Here is a 16,690-nt window from a genome sequence, read left to right as displayed (position 1 = left end):
ATTCTGCTTTTCTATGTCCACTGGGAGAGCTGTGTCTGCTTGCCAAATTGTGGTGCTCATTTTGCTCAAGGTTTTCTGCCTTTGAGAATTCCAGCCTGGCCCTTCCCCTGCTTCCCAGAGCTATTTTGGGCACGCAGTGTTTACAACTGTTGGGATTTTTGTGAGAGCAGTGTGGCAACAGCACGTTCACAACGTGAGGAACACACTTGCCAACAAATGGAGAGCACATTTTTGGGTCTGTTGGTGTTGAGGGTTGTCGCAGCCTTCACTTTTTCACCACCACAACTCCTCTGAGAACAGTTGGCGAGGGGAGGATTAATGTTGAGTGTGGAAAATATAAGTTTGGAGGCTGAGGAAGCACTGGGAGGAGGCACTGAGCTCCTGAGTTGTATTTACTATAGCTATTGATCTATGAAATAGATAAAAGCTTTTCTTTCTGACATTTAATGACAGCAAAAATGTAATGTGAATGAAACATTTTCAACAGTCGCTCAGTTTTTAGTTCAGGTTGGTCCTTTTTAGTGTGGATTCACTTGTGAACATTTAAAAACACTTCAGAGCAGTCGCCACAATCTGAACTGATTTGTACAATGTGTAAATTTTACTGGGAATTTGGTACTATGAACTTGACCAAGGCCTGGAATTAATTAATTCTGGCTGGAACTAATCCTTGAAATAAAAGGAACTGTGCCTTAAAGTAATTTTTTCAGGATCCAGCCCATTATTTATGATCATTTCCCCTTTTTTTGAAGCTGTTGGCACATTATTTGTCACTGATTAGGTCATTATTAAGCCGTGCATATATCAAGAATTCATCTGGTTATCTTCATTTGCCTTTATTTATTTATTCTTAATAATTTACTATGCATAAACTTATTTGCCATTACCATTTATTTATTTTAAATTCAATTTATTATGGTGTTTAAATGAAGGTGCTCACATAAATTATTCCAATAATGGGATAAAATTCACTGTTTCTACATTTTCCATGGGTACTTTTGTGTGTCCTGGTGTCCATGACTGGGATTTTTGGATATATCTGCATATTGTGTTCTTGGAAATCTTACAAATGAATGTTTTAGGGCAGAATCTGGTAATGAAAGAATTTTTACTCAAATACAAGGAACTCTATCTTTACATTAGCTCTATACAGTACACTGATATTTTTTCTTATTAAGTAGGAGGTTTGTAGACCTCATCAATAGACCTCCCAAGCCTGAAGAGCAATTTTAGCAGAAAGAAGACAGATCTTGATTTTAATTCTCCTGGGCAAGCTGGAAGCAAACCCAGCTGTTGGAAGGAGCTGAGAAATTACACATATTTAGAAAACTTGCTGCTGCTTAAGGAATATTTATGGGGAGAAGGAGCTCATCATGGAAGTGAATTGTTCACTCCATTCAGCTGGGAAAATGAGCTGCTGCTGTGCATGGATATTGTCTGCCCTTGGTGCTGTCTCCTTGTTTTCCAGTTTTAGCTGCATGCCTGGGATTCTAATAGAGCACTTTGGATTCAGCCTTCCACCATAACTTGTCTTTCTTTTGGAGCTTTGGACCACAGGCAGGCAGTTTTGTGAACACAGAATATTTGAAATGGAATTTGGGAAGTGCTGAAAAGTGTATAAAGTCAGTTCCAATGTAAAGAATAATTCATGCTGCAACATATATGGAAAATAGGTTTTTTCACCCATTTTTAATGTGGGATTAAGGCTTCTAAATAACAACTTGGGCTTGTTAAAGCATTTTTCATTCAAGAGACAACTCTCTTCTGCCCATTCAGTTAAAAGAATTCCAAACCAAAATTAAACAGAACATTTTGGTTTGGTTGTATTGTTTCTTTTTTTTTTTAAATTGACTCAATGAATTTTGGAGTGAAGTTTTCATTTACTTGTGAAGGAAACCATTCCAGTAGGGCTCAGACTTTCATTAATTTATTTATTGCCTTCACCACCGTGTGGAAAAAAAACCTGGGACTTGCACAGCTCTGCCAGGTAGGGATTTTTCTGTGTCCCAGGCAATGACCTCAGTGTGAGGTGGTGCTGGAATTATTCCTTTCTGCAGTTTTTATTTCATGTGGAAACTTTTGCTTCCTGTGATCACTCAGCTTCTCCTATCCCTTCACCCAGTGTCCTCTCCTGGCCCCTCTTTTCTGGGTCATCTCATTGAATTTTCATTCCCAATGGATTGTTCCTTTTGGATACTTATTTCTCAGTACCCAAATCTCACTAAATATTCTTAGCTGTTGGGGTTTGAATGTATTCCTGCACTCACACGTGATTCAATGGTAATTTAGAAGGAATTCTGCAGTTCATAGGCAACCTGGTTAAGGTTGGTTTTCCAGAATTATTCTGGTGCAAGATTCCCTCTGTGGATAAACAGAGATGACAAACAGAAGATGACGCTGAATAAATCCATGAAACACACAGAGAAAATAGAAAAATCAGCCATTGTGCAGATTCTAACCCCTCCCCTCATTCCACCTAAACAAATCCACTTACCTGCTGTTCTCTTGGGATTTTGGTTGCGTTCCTTTCTCTGTTTATGAAATTTTACCTTTAAAATGTAGGTGGACCTCGAATGTTTTCTCCCTTTTGACGTGCTTTAAAAACCTTGTGCATCAGCTGTCACTCCTTTATACATTTATACCATTTTACTTGTAAATCCAGTTAATGTGGAAAATCTCCCTTTTCAGTTGTCACCTGTAGCTCTGTAGATGGTGTAGAGTCAGATGAACAAAAGCCATTTCTCCCAATAATTTTTCCCAACAATGCTGCATGGAATATTTCACACTATACCATGGCAGCTGAAAAAGAAAATCTTTTATCTTGTTTATCATCTGCTGGTACCATCTAGGAAGTCAGAATTTGTGAAACTAGCAAATATCAGTGAGGCCAAGTCTGGTTTGATTGTGGCTTGTGGGACAATTTGAAAACTTTTGATGGAAATCCTGCCCAAATTGGTGATTCCTGGGAGTGGCTACACAGAGAGCAGAGCTGCCAGGCAGGGGTATGATAATTATATGTCTGTATTTGTGCCAATTGGTTCCCCTGGATAAAAATTACTCTTGATTCCTTCTCATCACTGGGTGAAATTTTGGTTCCTGAGCAGTTTCTCCATACAGGAGTGTACTGCAGTGTGGGCACAGTTGTGTTTCTCTCTGGTTCTCCATGCTCATGGTTTCAAATAAATAAATGAAGTTTATTTATTTGAAATTACACCAGGATTAAAACACTCTGTGAAAAATAAGGATGACCAGGGCATGGGGGCAGGTCTGATTTTCCACAAACACTTAAATAGTGAGTTCTGGCAAATCTCTGGCAATTCCTGCATTGATATTCCTCATGTTTACAGCCCAGTGGAGCAACAGAGGATTTTAGGGGACAGGGCTTAGTAGGCCAGGAATCCCCTGAAGCATCAAGATAAATTTTATCCCATTTATAAGACACTTATAGTTCCCTATAGTGCAAACAAGCTTGAACATTGCAGCTTGCAGGGGAGAATTCCACCGCCTTCCTGCCTCCAAGTGATGTTTATATCAGGAATCCTGGCTGTGTGTCCTTAGCAAGAGCCAAGCAAAGGAGGAAGGTTCGCTGCTTCATGCTGCTGTGAGGAAGTGTGAGAAGCTCAGGCTGGTGTGGAGCTTTGGCCAAAGAAATCTGATCTGGGGCTTAGAGATCTCCATGGGTTGGGGCTCAGTTCACTGCATGGAAATCTTCCTCCTTATTCTCAGCAGGGTTATCCTGAATTTCTTCTACTGATCCTCAAAAGCCAGATCGCCCTCACCCTGCAGCATGATCTGCCTGGAGTGTTCACAAAAACACCTTTCCATTCAGGACAAGAAATTCAGCACTGCCAGGGGACAAACTGGAACACAGGCACATATCTGTGCTGTTGAGATATTTAGGTATGAAAAGATAAAACTGAGATCTAGCTCAGTTCTCAAAATCTTTATGGTGCCTCACTCATGAAATCATTTCATAGGTACCTGGATATCTACATATTAACCTTGAGTGACATCTAAACCTCTTTAAGGTTCTGGTATTTAAATTTCCAGTACTTGCTACTCAACTTATTTCCTATTCTTTGATACTTAAGGCTCGTGGCAATCAATAAAATATCCATTTTCAGGATCTTTGATTCCAATGTACCTTCAGTTAAGCACTCAAGGATAGTTCAGATTTGTTGGGTGCATTTCCACCTACTTGTATGTCTAAATATCATTGTAAATTTTTATTTCAAGTACATTGTGAGAGGAGAACTTGGTGCAAAAACTCGCCTGCCAGAAATTTTATTTTGTTTCCAATTGCTTAAACATTGGCATGGCTCTGACAAGGGTTTAAAAAAAGCATTTTGAGCATTGGGATGCAAATTAACATACCAAGCAATTAAAGTCAATTAAAACAGGATGTGGTGTAATTAGAAACAGTTGTGTTCACATTGATATTCAGAGAGGTTCGATGTGTTGAAAGAAAAGAAAACAATTCAGGAAACATTTAATGCCCCACAGATGTGATGATGATGCTAATAGTGGCACTGATTCCTCAATTCCCCATCCTGCCTCACCTCAGGAGCTCCTGGGGAGGGCGAGAAAATGGGAATTAATGGCTCTATCCCAGCACAGTGCACTCACCTGCTGAAGCAAAGAGTTCCTCCATTTCTGAGGGTACCTGATCAGTCACATGAGATCATTTCATGTTTGGGATTAAATAGTCTGAAAATCCAATGTCAGTTCATTAATTACAAAAATATGTCTGAGAGTCCTTCCACAGGTCCATTCTTTGATGTATCCCTTTCATTTACATAGGAGACAGATATTGCACTCCTCAGTTTAAAACACATATTTTTTGAGGTTATATTTTTCACCAAATGATTTTTTTTCCATTCAGCAGCTGAACTGATTTTGACAGATGTGATGATGATGCTAATAGTGGAACTGATTCCTAAATTCCCCACCTTGCCTCACATCAGGAGCTCCTCGGGAGGGGCAAAAATGAGAATTAGTGACTCTCTCCCAGCACAGTGCACTCACCTGCTGAAGTAAAAGAGAAGCTGGAGCTTTTCAGCCTCAGGGGTTGTGTGATCAATTAACAGCAGGGTCAGTGGGCTCGGGAAGAGGGGATCTTTCCACCTTTCCCACTCCTGCTTCCTTGGTGTCTCTTTCATTGTGCTTCTGGATGTCTGTGTTGGTATTTGTTGCCAGAAATACTGAGCCAGTGGTGCTTTACTTTTGTCCCCCTTTTGCATGGCAATCAGAGAGCAGGGAGAGCCCTAATTCCTCTAAACAAAAATTGTTTAGAGGTTGTGGTTGTAGCCCTGGCTGCCGGGGGATTGCACAGATCCCTGTCCCTGGCCTCCCTTGGCTGCAGAGATGAATGGTGTTGGCTGTTCCTTGATGGAGATGAGGGAGGAAATGCTCCCAACCCAGCCTGGGAAGGAATCTGCCTCTGCCAGATCCCAGCGTTTGCTCAGGTAGAACGTTCCAGGCACCTGGGATGTGCAGGAAGCAGTGGATGTGGATGTGCTGCACAGCAGTGCACAGAGGAAGGAAATGCAAGGAAATGTTGCAGACTGCAAGGAAAAAAGGATTGGAAGGAAAGACAAGGAAATATTATAGATATTACAACTATTATAGGTGCAAGACCTTCAGTGCCATCACATGGATGTGTCTGCTGACTGCCCTCTGTTAAATGCAACTTTTGATTTAAAACAAGGAGGAGAAAATAGCTAGCAAAGAACTAAATAAATGAAAACCATTAGCTGGCCACTCCATCCTTTCCACCTAATTTAAAGCTCAGAGCAGGACCGTGTCCATCCCATGTGTTTATTTTTTAATTCTCATTAGCTGCTGATCCTTTTTTATTTGAAACCCAAATGTGGAGAGACAAGGTCTATTTGAACTCAGCCAGTGATAGCAGTTTGCATTCCCACTAACAGCTAACAAATGTAAGCACTGGGATAAAACCTCCCATTTTGCATTGAACTGACCTAGGAATTCATCAATTCAGGCTTTTGGGACCTATAGGAATAAAAAGGTGCTCTCCATTTCCTGGGAAAGTCAAGTTCCTCCATTTTTGAGGAATGAGGCACATGAGAACGTTTAATGTTTGGTGTTAAATAGTCTGAAAATCCAATTTCAGTTCATTAATTACAAAAATGTGTCTGAGAATCCTTTCACAGGTCATTCTTTGATGTATCCCTTTCATTTACATAGGAGACAGATATTGGACTCCTTTAAATATGTTTAAAACACGTATTTTTTGAGGTTGTATTTTTCACCAAATTTTTTTTTTTCCATTCAGCATCTTAACTAATTTTGACTGGTGTAAGGCAGGTGTAAGAGTAAGAAAAGTGGAAATGGCTATAGGAAATTATAGAGTTAAATTTATAGAGAGGTAGTTGTCACATAAAGAAAATATTGATAGTGGCATGGAATTTATAATTTAATCCTTCTCTGAGTTTGAGAAGCCATGTGCTGCTCTCAGGTTTGAGACTGTGAAACAGGACCAATTCTGCTCTATTTTTCCTTTGGAAAATGTGACTTCTTGCAGATTTCCTGTTGCTGCCCAGAGAGAAAAAACTGATTTCTGGAAAAAAAAAAAAAACCTCAGACATTGTGCCTGAAGGCTCTTTGTAAGATAAGGGCTCTCTATCAAATCCCAAGGAGTTATGGATAGAACTTAACCTTTGGGCTTGATGAAATGCTTATTCCTGAAAGCCAGACATGCAGGCAGAGCAGCCTGAAGGGAAATCACTTCAGTAATTCTGGGGTGGCTGAGAATCCATTGCTTGTATTTTTACAATATATGTAATTAATTACTTGTTAGCATGTGTTTGGGAATAATACACTTACAGAGGACTTCCCAATCTCTATAAAAAGTGCTGACATCTCCCACAGACCCTGAGGAGTTTAGAAGGGAATATGGTTGGAGGACAAAAACCACCTGCACAAAGGCAGCCAAAACACCTTTCCTCCAGCGAACGTGAAAAGAAGGTGGTTTTGCTGCAGCTGGCAGAAAATTCACAGAACTCACAGAATCCTTTTCTGCTGTTTGTTTCCTCCCCCAGGTTGTGTATGTGACAGCCACCTTCCCCTACATCATGCTGATGATCCTCCTGATCCGGGGGGTGACGTTACCCGGCGCTTCCGAGGGCATCAAGTTCTACCTTTACCCCGACATCTCCCGGCTCTCCGACCCACAGGTAGGACCTTGGCTGCACAGCTGTGTGCCTTTCTGGCTGGGAAAAACTGTAGGGATCTCTTGGGTTGGAAATCTGAACACAGGTGACTCCTGGGAGATCGCACAGATCCCTTTGTGGGAATAAACTTGTAAAGAATTCTCACAGCCTGGCAGAAGGTTCACACTGTGTATCTGTATGCAAACTTTGAGATAAGAAATGCTGACTTAGAAATGCCATGGAATAGGACAGGCATTGCTGAGAGAGAATTGGAACTAGAAACAAGTTTCAAAGGATGGCCTTGCAAATAAGACTGGATACTTTGGAGAAATAGAACTGTGAAAGATGCATTGTAGTGGGACCCACAAGGGGTAGTTTTATATTATTTGCTTTAAGGCATTTACAGCATGGCAGAGTAAAAAGATGATAGCCAAGAAACACTTATAGTGTATTGTAATTAGGAAATAGTCAGCTTCCGATTGTGATGGTGTGAGTTATAACATCTGTATTGTCTCACCCTTCTCATGAGACTGAAAATGGAATAAAAGCTTTTAAAACACTTCTCAGTTGCCCCATCTCTGGGTCAGAAAAGAGCTCAATCCAACCCTCTTTGCCTGGTCTCCCTTGGCTGCAGAGATGAATGGTGTTGGCTGTTCCTTGATGGAGATGAGGGAGGAAATGCTCCCAACCCAGCCTGGGAAGGAATCTGCCTCTGCCAGATCCCAGCGTTTGCTCAGGTAGAACGTTCCAGGCACCTGGGATGTGCAGGAAGCAGTGGATGTGGATGTGCTGCACAGCAGTGCACAGAGGAAGGAAATGCAAGGAAATGTTGCAGACTGCAAGGAAAAAAGGATTGGAAGGAAAGACAAGGAAATATTATAGATATTACAACTATTATAGGTGCAAGACCTTCAGTGCCATCACATGGATGTGTCTGCTGACTGCCCTCTGTTAAATGCAACTTTTGATTTAAAATGAGGAGCAAAAAACAGCTGGCAAAGAGCTAAATAAATGAAAGTCACCAGTTCCTCACTGGAGATGTGGAATTGGGGACGGGGCTGTAAAGCCATGCTGTGTGTTGGAACAGATCGGGTTTTAAACTGGAAAGTATTTTGGTTGATAAATGCAGATGTTCAGAGCCAGTTGCAGTTGGTGCTTCTGCCACTGAGGGACAAGAGTGCTGCCACCAGTTTAGTGGAATAAATTTAACTGGGATTTCACCATTTTTTGGTTCTTTGCTCATTCCAAATCTAAATCTCAGGCATAATTAACAGAGAAATTATTCGTTGAGACAATTGCTGTCTTTATAGCAGAATATGCAACTAAGGAGGAACAAAGTGCTCAACAGGAAATCTGCCTGTTTTGTTGTTTCTAAAGTAGAGCAGAACATGGAAATAATGGATTAAGTTTGGGGTTTGGCTTGTTTTTGTTTTTTTTTTTTTTTTTAATTTCCAATGAAAATCCTCAGGCCTCTGAGGTCCTTCAGATTACAACAGAAGAGTTATTGTCCATCATTTGTGTGATATTGAAGGGGGAAAGCGACACAATCTCTATAGAACCTGACAGGTTGCAAACAGCATTTTACTGATCTGCTGTGGCACTGTGAAAGACATTACACAGTGTTTCTCCTGAGGCTATTACATTATTAAATGGATCCTGAGAAGCAGACAGAAAGGAATTTGGGAATATTTGTCAAAATGATTTTTTAAATCTGCTTACTGAAGATGTGTCAGCATAATTTTTTTAAATCTCTGCTTACTTTAGACATGTATTTTGTTTAAATAAAAAATAAAATGAAACCAAATAAAAGACAATAGAGGGGCTCCTTCAGGTAATTTCCTTGGGGCATCTGAAATATCTGTAATGTTTGCTTTAAACAAGTATTACTTCTACAGAAAAAAAACAAAAAAAACCAGAACAAAACAAAAACAAAACAAAACAAACCCAAAAAATCAAAAAGAAACAAAACCAAAAAAACTCCATTAAAAAACCTAAACAGGCAAAAAACCAAACCAAAAAAAAAACAGAAAGAAAAAGATTCTTTTAAAAGACTGACAATTTTAGATGAAAATTTGACCATATGGTGTCTTTTGGAGCTGACAATATTTGTGCTGTGTGTCAGCAGGACTGGGAAGTGGAAGGGCTGTGGGAGTGGGGTCAGTGCTAGCTGCAGAATCCCAGCTGCACCTGCAGCAGAGGTGGCCCCAGGTCAGCAGAGAAGTGAGCCCTGGCACACAGGGAAGGGCAGGATTCCCTGGCACACTCCCAGATATTTGTTAGCACCTCCCAACAGGCTCAGCCTGCAGTGAATCCAGCAGTCCAGCCTGGGTCCAGCTGAGCCCCAGGTGCTCAAAGCCCTTTTATCCAGGATAGGGAATTGTGTGCTGTGTTTATGGAGCGCAGGGGTGGCCCCGCTTTGTTCCGCCTGGTTTGAGCTGGTGTTTCACCCCCGGGTGTCAGGCTGGAGCCGCAGGTGCCCCCTGCCTTCCCCAGCAGTGCCCTGGTGCTCTGATGCTGTGCCACACCCTGGGCTGTGCTCCACGTGCCGTGTCTGTGTGGAGCATGGGGTGGCTGGGGCTGGGAGGGACCCCACAGATCACCAGTGCCACCCTGCCATGGCAGGGACACCTGCCACTGTCCCAGGCTTCTCCCAGCCCTGTCCAGCTGATGTGCTCCTGCTAAGGGCACACATGAAAAAAATCATGTTGTCCTTCCCACGGTTCCTGAGCATTTGTATTTTAAAACTCATCCGTTTCAATGGATCCAGATCCCCCCTTCTGGTTTTTCTTCCCATAGCAGAAAAAAACCCTGAACTGATGCCTTGGGAAGGCTGCCCTAGAACAGAGACCAGATGCAGCTAAAGAATAAAGCAGGGATTCATTCCAAGGATCTCCTCCATGGATCCACCTTGGGCAGCACAGGACCCCAGCCAGGGCTGCACCCAAGATGAACCCAAATGGCCCCAAAATGCACGAGCGCTCACGGGGTCTCTCCCTGGGATCAGCTCTGCTCCATGTGCACATTGCAGTTCATTGTCCAATTCCAGCTCAGCCCCTGCACTCCCATCCTGCTTGTTTTTCTCTCTCCAGCCCACGGGGTTTGTGCTCCTGGGCTGAGATTTGGATCATTTGTCCTTGGTGCCCAGCTGGAGCAGGAATTGTTTTGTCTCCCTGCTCTGTGCAGAGCTCACCATCCCCTGGTATGAAGCTCAGACCCACACACTAAAGCAGCACAGAATGTGAAAATATAAAAGCTAAACTTGAGGCATCACAGCCTGAACTTCCAAGGGTGGGGCAGCCACAGCTTCTCTGGACACCCTGTGCCAGAGCCTGTCCTCCCTCCCAGGCAGGAATTCCTTGTAAAAAGTCCCTCTCCATGTTTCCTGCAGCCCCTCCAGGCCCTGCAAGGCCACAGCTCAGTCACCCCAAAGCTTCTCCTGTGCAGCTGAGCAATGCCAGCTGTGCCAGCCTCCCAGCAGAGCTGAGCTCCCTCTGTGAGCAGGGGTCCGTGCTGCTGTTCAGGAGCTGCTTCCCTCCCTTGCCCTTACTTTTCTGGAGGCTCTTAACAGGATTTTGCCCTGCCTGTGGATTTTCCACGTGCCACTGACACCCTTGCTCGTGTTTGCCATTGAGGGAGGGCACGCCAGTTTAAGGGACATTATTGCCAGCTTAAGGGACACGACTGCCACTCCAGGGAGGGCTTGTATGCTTATTTACTGTCCTGGTGCCACTTGTAAAGAAACTCCTGTTGCCATGACAATTTGCAAAGCCCATGTTGGTGGGAGCAGCCTGGGGAGCACTGAGGGCTGGAGACACGAGGGCTGTGTCTGTCTGTCCCTCACAAGTGGGGCTGGAATTCCTTTTGGGAATGCTTTAAGGAGCCAGTTCCTCCTCAGGCTCAGGGAGACTTTCACTGACAAGTTCTTGTTCTTCAGTTGGATTTTAAACACCTTTTAGTAGAAAAAAATGTGCCTTAACAGAGATGGTGAACACCAAGGCAGGTAACTGAACTGTAGTGTTCACTGGTCTTAGAGAATTATTTTTATGTTGGAAAAAACTGTCATTCCACCAAAATTCAAACAGGTTGTTGAGAATAATAAATTCAATACTTGAAGAAAGCTTTCAGACTAATGGGTGCCATCTTTAGTCCCTTCTCAAGAAACAGAGGAAGCTTAGTTCTTCAGACTTAAAAGTAGGATTTGGCACAACTAGTTTTATTTAAAAAATAGCTTTTTTTTTCGGCTTTAGTGCAACTTTTAATTGTAATAGAATGGATTTAGAGGCATTCTCCATCTTATGGAAATGCAGAATTCAATGTTCAAACCCACAGAAATCAGGAGATCCTCCCCCCCTCCATAAACCTCTTGCCAATTGGTTCTGGAGCTTTTTGCCAAAGAGCACAACTGAAACTACCTGGAGATTCGTGCTTCCAGTTTCCATGTTTACTCATTTCAGTGGATTTACTCCCTAATGCCAAAGCATAAATCACATGGACCAGCAGAATTTGTTTTCCTCTTCAGTTGCTGGCCTGTTTCAATAATATTTCAGGAACGGTGCTGGGTCTGCATGAGGAGACAGGCATTTGAGCCCCACAGCCAGCTATGTTTACAGGGGATTAAATAAATGAAATTTCTCTTCAAGGCTCACTTCAGTTTAAAGTTCTGGTCTCTTTTGTCTTTGTGCAATTTGCATTCCATGGTGGCTTAAAGCTTTGTGAGCAGCTATTCATCTTTGCAGCTCCCCTCAGCTTCCAAGGGCTTTGGTCTCCATTTCATTTGTATATTCTATCTCTCCAGCAGACCCAATCCTCTCACTCTGAAAATGCCATTTTTTGTCATGCTTACAGCTCATTCCAATCACTTTGTGTTGCATCAGTGGAAGCTGCAACAGTCTGGAGCTCTTTTCAAGCCTCAGAAGTGTTTTCCTTCATCAACAAAAAGGTCTCAATAATCTTCATGCTCAAATTGGCTTGAAATAGATCCCTCTGCCCTAATCTGGGAGATACAGGTGCTGTTTATGGCTGAAATGAGGGATCTTTGCTGAGCTATAACTCACACAAAAGCAGTGCTGCAGCAAGTTAATGGGATTGTTATGGGGTTTGTGTGCAAGCCTGACTCAGAATAGGGTTCTGCTTGTCCCTGGACAGATTTAAGGTGATTATAATTGTGTGTGCTGCTCACTGAGCCGTTCCGGGCAAAACATTTGGGTCTTTGTAAGAGGATTTTGGAAACATTGGTTCCTGGAAGAAGTTTAGGGAGGGGCAGATGTAGCAGTTTGATGGGTCAGGAAGTACCAGTATGGATAATTGTATGGGAAATCACATCAATTTAACCCTTGTTAAAAAGGGGAGGAAAATAAGAATAAAGCTTTCTTTTTTATTGCATGTTTGTATGCTAAAAATTGGCCAAGTTGCTGGGGTTTTTTTTTAATTTTAAAGCTGTGAATTGTTTTAATGAACATATTCATGAGAGCATCTCTCAACACAGCCACAATTGCACTTAATGGCTGATTTCCAAAATCTTGGAGAAATTTCCATTTCTCTGTGGGAAGAACACAGGTTGTAGCTCACCTCTGATAAACTCTCATGTGAATGTTGAGCTTGAGGAACAAAGCCAAATTAATCAGCTACAGGAAAATCAGAGCCATGACAGGTAAATTGGTTTTAGGTTTCTCAGATTTTTTATTTCCAGCGGGAAAAAAAAATTGCAATAAAATTTGTGGTGGCAGAAATATTTCTGCAATTCTTTGGTAGCTCAGTCAGAATTCCTTTTTAGGCAGCTGGGATGTGCAGGTGACAACTGGGACATGGCTTCCAGAAGGACTTTGCCCATCAGGTTCCTTGGCATTGAGACTTGGCTGGCTGGCTTGAAGCCCTCTGGATTTTCCTTCTTGAAAATGAGTACCAAAACATGAGTGCACAGCAATGAGCATCAGCTTAACCTGAAAACCCACTTACTCTGGGTAGATTTTGTACTGCTGAGATCCCTCTCTTCCTTGCATTGCCCTCTGGATCAAAAAATGCTTTTTCCTCTGTGGCATTTAGGCTGTTTACATGTTTAGTTGTAGAGAAAAAGAGAATTTTAGTACATCCCTTTCAGAGAAAACACTTTTTTTTCTGGTAGAAAGTCACTTTAAAATAAATGCACATTGTTTATCTTTCATTACATTTCCTTAATTTTTGTATTAACATGAGTTTATTTTGGTGTTTTTCCCCTCCTTAACATGATATTAATCTGTTTCAGCAAATAAAGAACAATATTCTTTTAAAAAGGTGCTGCTTACCAAAACTGCAGAGAATTTCTTTCCAAACAGTTTAATTATAATATACATACAGGTGAGAGAAATTTGGGAGTGCTGGATCAGTGTGGAGGCGGTATTTCCTCAAATCTTGATCTGAAAACCCCAACTGCAAAAGCATTTGAGAATGTCTCTTCCCTTGGCTTTTTATTTCCAAGATTTCGGGGGGCTGAGTTGCTCTAGGAAGAAGTGATGCAGATGGACTCAATTTGAGGATTTGCAGCCCTGGAATCCACAATCCTGTCGCCACCTCGAGGCCAGTGAAGCCTTTCTGCAAGACAGAAGAAAATCCTCTTTTCTGCCTCTGAGAGTGGAGCAAACTGCTGCATTCAAACATAAATGTTAGGGCCCTGCTTTCTCAAAAAAAAAAAAAAAAAAAAAAAGAAAAACAACAACAACAAAAAAAAAACTGTAAAAGAAATTTGGATTTCATTTTTGGGTGTTTTCATGCTCAGAAAATCCAGGTTGCTGAGCGGTGATTTCAGACCAATCCTGCATTTAAACCTGCTGATCCTTACAATGGAAACCTTGGGATTTTCAGATGTTGGCAATGAAATTATCTCTGATTGCTGGAGAATTTTTGGATGCTTTTTAATTTTTTTTTATTTTTTTTTTTGAAATGTGACGGGTAATGACCTTAGAGGTCTTTTCCAACCTTAATAATTCCATGATTCCCTAAGGGAAAAACTTGCAGTGGAATGAGAAACAGCTCCATTAGGATATCTTCAATATCCTGGTTGGTGAGTTTTTAAGGACAGTGCTTGGGAAAATGCTTCAGAGACAGGTCAAACATCTGGAATTTTGGCACCAATAAGGTAGTAAACCCTTTAGTGATTTACTGCATTTTAGCTTTTATAAGAGTTTGAGCAGCAGTTAAAAAAAAAAAAAAGAAATTAGTAGCAATGAGAGGAGGAAGATGTCCAGCTCCTCTCACACTTGTGCAGTTCTGATAAGGGGGTGGAATTTACTCTTTTTCCTCCCACTTTCTTGCCATTCTCTGGATTGTTTCCCTCAGCAGGTATTCACAGTCTGAACCAGGTGTGAGTTGCAGTAAATTAAAACAAGAGTGAAAGTCAGAAATCCATACAAAGGTTGCAAGGATGAAAATCCTCAGCCAAATTTATTATCTGTATAACTGCAACTCCCCCTTTACCTGGACCTTTGAACAAGCAATAATCTGAATTTCAAAGTGTTCTCTCAGTGAAAGGAGAAAGTCTTGCGGTGGGAGGTGAGGTTCTTGTGTTGCTCTTAGGTAGGAATCCCCCACCCAAATTTAAACTTTAAATTTTCAAATTCAAACTGGAAAAAGAATGAATTCTTCTCCAGGTCTGCTGTTTGCACCATTATTACAAATTACTGAGGTTTGAAATTCTAAGGAATGAAATTCAAGGATACAGCCCAGTGTGATGCTTAGAGAAATTTTTCCTACAATGCAGTTTATAACCTCCCTAGTGAGGAACTATTTCATTTAATATGTCCTGCAGATTTTGCACTATGGATTATGTGACTTTAAAGAGAAGTGAGAGCAACAATTCCCAAATTCAGTGAAAGGGCAGAGGTGTTGAGCAAGGGCAGAAATCCCTCCTGGGATGGTTTCCCCATCTTCCCCAATCAAGGGAATGAATTTCCCCAAATGAAGGGCCAACCTGGAAGCACATTGCATTTTCCCTGCTCCAAGGCAGCTGCATCCCATTCTCTGCAGGAATCTGGTTGGGGACACATATCCCAAAAGGATGGGATGGAGACACCCAGGGGCTTCTCCTGGGGCAGAAAATAACTCCCTTTGGTGCCTGGAGCGTTTGCTCACCACATTGGGTTTTATATTGTACAAATGTTTTGGGAATGTTTAAGTGCAAAAGTTTTGTGTGCATTTAAGTGCAAGAGTTTTGTGTGCATTTAAGTGGAAAGGTTTTGGGTAAATTTCAATATTCTGTGGGAAAGGCTCAGTCTGAATTCCATACACAAACTTTTGGGGTGTGTCAGTGCATATAAGTCACCTTTTCATGGCTCACCAGACAACTCTGGTTTATTCACCACCATCATGTTGTGACTGTTAATTTTATATGGCAAATGTGTTTTCTGAACTCTGGTTATGGCCCTGGGGTGTTATTTCAAGCCCTGAACAAATGATTTGCCTCTTTCTCCCCACGGTTTCTTCCAGTGTTTCTTGCTCTTGCTGCTCAAGCAGCAGCAAGCTGAGCGGGTTTGGGCAGGGGGAAGAGACTTGTTGGAAGAATGGGCTCATTTTGGGATTTCTCTGGGATGTCTGGGCCACATGAAAACTCCTCCAGCTGTCCCTGCAACCCCTTAGCAAGCTTGGCGGTGGGGAGGCATCATCTGAGTGTCAGAGAGTCTTTAATTGCACTTTAATATCAGATTTTATGGCTGGTGCTGTTGCCACTGGAGGGAGACAGGATCCACACATTAACTCAGAGTAGGAGCATGGCAGCCAGAGACTTCCCACTGCTTTCATGGTGGAACCTGAAAAGAATGCAAGAGAAACTTAGAGAGCCTTTTTTGCATAAATTGGAACATTTAAAGGATTACAAATAATATCAATGACTTCACTCTTGTCAGCTACTTTAGAAGTCCAGTCTTCTAGCGGAGAAAAGCTGTTGTTAAAAGTACATATTTCAGATGAAATTCAGAATTGGTAAAATAAAATGCTAAGTGACAGATGGATATTAATGAGGAAATAACAACAAGGGAGCTTGAACACAATGCGGGGGGGGGAGGGTCAGTAAGTGAAGAATTGAGTATTCCATGTTATTTCTGTGATGCAAGTGGGTTTATGATACCATATAAATAGAGGCACTGGAAATACAGAGCTATTTTAAGGATTGCTAGTAGGATTCTTAATCCCATTATTCCAGAGGAATGAGAGAAAAAAGGAAAAGATAAGATTACCGCACTGGTGGAATGACGTGCTTGCAGAAAATCTGGAATTTGCTCTTTAGAAAGTTGAGTGCTCCTAAAGATTATTCTTTCAAGACCTGTACAACAAAACACTTTCTAATCCCCCCGGCATTTCTGAAACACTTTTTATTTCCACCCTAGAACTGGAGTAACAACTGAACTCTCAAAATAAGCCAAGAAAAAAGGGGCTGGGCAAACATGTGCTGGGAGAGGAGCCTGCTCTGGGGTGCCTGTGAGGCTCAAGGTGCTTCCCTCAGCACTCACTGCCAAGGTTTTGGTATCCACTACAATTTGTGGGACATTTCT

The 16,690-nt window shown here is 41.9% G+C and overlaps 1 protein-coding gene across 1 annotated transcript in view; it reads left to right on the top strand.

Moving 5' to 3' along the window:
* Positions 1 to 16,690, top strand: part of SLC6A11 (solute carrier family 6 member 11) — an 89,191-nt gene that overhangs the window by 38,086 nt on the left and 34,415 nt on the right. Inside the window, exon 7 of the mRNA XM_041427555.1 lies at positions 7,062 to 7,196. Coding sequence (XP_041283489.1) covers positions 7,062 to 7,196 — 135 coding nt within the window. The remainder of the gene's footprint in view (positions 1 to 7,061; positions 7,197 to 16,690) is intronic.

This window comes from Onychostruthus taczanowskii, unplaced genomic scaffold (assembly GCF_017590055.1).
Source record: "Onychostruthus taczanowskii isolate IOZ18803 unplaced genomic scaffold, ASM1759005v1 scaffold116, whole genome shotgun sequence".
Classification (NCBI taxonomy): domain Eukaryota; kingdom Metazoa; phylum Chordata; class Aves; order Passeriformes; family Passeridae; genus Onychostruthus; species Onychostruthus taczanowskii.
Note: the sequence above shows the minus strand (reverse complement) of the source record. Positions and strands in the feature narration are given on the sequence as shown.